Source organism: Monopterus albus, unplaced genomic scaffold (genome assembly GCF_001952655.1).
Source record: "Monopterus albus unplaced genomic scaffold, M_albus_1.0 scaffold65.1, whole genome shotgun sequence".
Lineage (NCBI taxonomy): Eukaryota > Metazoa > Chordata > Actinopteri > Synbranchiformes > Synbranchidae > Monopterus > Monopterus albus.
This window is the reverse complement of record NW_018127945.1, coordinates 3,240,114-3,242,801: the sequence shown is the minus strand read 5'-3', so window position 1 is coordinate 3,242,801 and position 2,688 is coordinate 3,240,114. Positions and strand designations below refer to the sequence as shown.

Sequence of the window (2,688 nt, the reverse complement as noted above, 5' to 3'; positions counted from 1 at the left end):
GGCACAGATGTTTCTGTACACTATGCCAGCCACTTGGTTATGGTGTTCCATGTATGTCCTGCCTGCTAGCATCTTGCACCCCGCTGTTATGTGCTGGATTGTCTCAGGGGCATCTTTGTACAGCCTGCACCTGGGGTCCTGTCTGGTATGGTAGACCCCTGCCTCAATTGATCTTGTACTTAGAGCTTGTTCTTGTGCTGCCAGTATTAGTGCCTCTGTGCTGTCTTTCAGTAAAGCTTTGTCCAGCCACTGGTAGGATTTTTCGATCAGCCACTTCTACTATTTGACAGCAGTACATAGCGTGCAGAGGTTTGTCCTTCCATGAGGGTTCCTGCTCTTCCTTCCCTAGTTCCTCTGGTTTCTGCTGCCTGAGGTGTTCACTAAGCATGTCATCACTCGGGGCCATCTTCCTGATGTGTTCATGGATCTTTGTGAAATCCGCCGTGCATTGTAAGAAGCTTCCTTGTCTTGATGTCAGTGGCCTCTATCTCCTCCTTTGGCCAGCTTATTATGCCAGGGGGGTACCTGATGACCGGCAGGGCATAGGTGTTAATCACCCGGACTTTGTTTTCCCAGGAACAACATCTGAGATCTCTGTCCAGAAGAGTGCAGTCCTAGGAACAGCTAAGATACTGCGCAGGATCCTCAAGCTCCCAGGCCTCTGGTAGAGGACCCGAGCTTCCGTTTATATAGACTGGCTTCATTCGACCGGAGGGCCCGGGCTTAGATCTGACCTTAATGTAAATCCATGCAAAATACACTGTCACCCTGGAAGTGGGAATTCCCCCAACCACAGGAGGAAGAATTGAGCAAATTGTTGCTTGGCACACCAAAATGAGGAGAAGAAGATGACAAGCTACCAGCTGGGGCTCCTTTCTATTGTAATGCACACTGGCTGACAAAAAATAAAATAAAATAAAAGCAAAGGCTCAACTATAAAAGTCTTAGTCGCCTAGCATATTTCTTGGCTAATTACTCGACTATTCAGGGGCAGCCCTTGTGCATGTTTTCTGCCATTCACACACATACTGCTCCTCATCCTCATACTTACAATGCTGATGTTCCCAAACTTGTCAGAGGAGGCCATGGTGTCGTAGTCGAGCAGACAGGCTGTCGTCACCCAGCGGGGATAAGTGTCATCAGCAAAGATGATGAGCTGGTTCTCATTGCGTCGGTAACGTACCCAGAACAGACTCTCCTGAACGTCAGACACGATCACACGCTGGCCAATGGTATGGATGCCAGTCACCATGTTGGGAACGTGCTAGAGAAGGAAGAAGAGCAATCAAGTAGACTCAAAACATGTCTGCTGCAGAGAAAATTCTCCTTTTGCACAAGGGAAACATGGTGTCATGGTTGGGTGACTGAATCATGTGCAGCACTGAGACTGTGTTATTCATTAAAACGGACTTGGACACAGTTATAGATATATTGTTGGAGGAGAAAACAAGCCTCAGCTGGTGCACAGCTGCCAGGGAGTCCACATGGCCTTTGTTACAGCTGCAGCACATGTACCTGTGTGTGCAATTGGTCTTAAATCCAATGCAAACTGTGTATCCTTTCTACAACAGAACGGTCAGGCAGAAACAGTGCTGTGCACCAGCTGTGCATCAAGGATGCCTTTTGATGCACTTTGTGCAGTTTAAATTATAGGCAAAAAATATTATGTGCCTCCAGTCCACATGTCGAATTGTCCTTGGGCAAGACACTGAACCCCTCCATCGCCCCCGATGGTTAGAGCCATTGGTTGAGTTGGCGCCGCAGGTGGCTGCCATCGTACCAGAAACAAATTCCTTGTGTGTAACATACTTGGCCAATAAAGGTGATTATCCTTATCCTTATCATCATTAAGGAACCACAAACATGGCGAATGCATTACTGAAAACCTTTCCAATACTTGCTTTTTAAATAGGCTATTAAACAGGCTATAAAACCAGCAAGACTGACACGAGAGTACAGTCTTCTTATTTAACAGCAAATTTCACTACAGGTTTTTAAAGTGCACTGCCACACAACATACCATAATCCAGGTTAGAAAAGACCATAAACACAGCAAAATGTCAATTATTGGTCATACATAATGATACAACATAATCACATCAACAACTCACAGAACACAAACAGCTACACTAAGTAAACAGATGTGCATGTTTGAGTTGGTGCCTTACCTTGTTCTCACACTTGCGCAGTAGCTTCTTTTTGCCCAGGTCGTAGATTCGCAGCAGTTTCCCAACACCCACCAGGACCCGTCCCTGGAAAGGAGCAATGGCCAAAGGCACATCCTCTACCAGGGTCTGCCAACCAAAACAAAGAATTTGAGAGCCATTGATAATCTGATTTTAGGCAGTTTGTTGTTCAGGGTGTTGTTCATAGTTCAGCTGATACAACAGCTGTATCACTGATGTAGATAGTGTCTGTCTTGAACAATTCTCACACTGTACTTGTTTCACTCATTAAACTGGCTGTTTAATGCATATTCTCAGGCAAAATCCTAATATACAGTGGGTACGGAAAGTATTCAGACCCCCTTAAATTTTTCACTCCTTGTTAAATTGCAGCCATATGCTAAAATCATTTAAGTTCATTTTTTTCCTCATTAATGTACACACAGCACCCCATATTGACAGAAAAACACAGAATGTTTGACATTTTTGCAGATTTATTAAAAAAGAAAAACTGAAATATCAC

General features: G+C 44.8%; 1 protein-coding gene across 5 annotated transcripts in view; it reads right to left on the bottom strand.

Annotated features, from left to right (window-relative positions):
* The window catches only part of sf3b3 (splicing factor 3b, subunit 3), a 27,644-nt gene that overhangs the window by 5,194 nt on the left and 19,762 nt on the right, over nucleotides 1-2,688 (bottom strand). For all 5 annotated transcript variants that reach the window (XM_020604329.1, XM_020604330.1, XM_020604334.1 and 2 more), the window contains exons 22-23: nucleotides 2,169-2,294; nucleotides 1,052-1,264 (exon numbers count right to left, since the gene is read on the bottom strand). In XM_020604329.1, coding sequence (XP_020459985.1) covers nucleotides 1,052-1,264; nucleotides 2,169-2,294 — 339 coding nt within the window. The remainder of the gene's footprint in view (nucleotides 1-1,051; nucleotides 1,265-2,168; nucleotides 2,295-2,688) is intronic.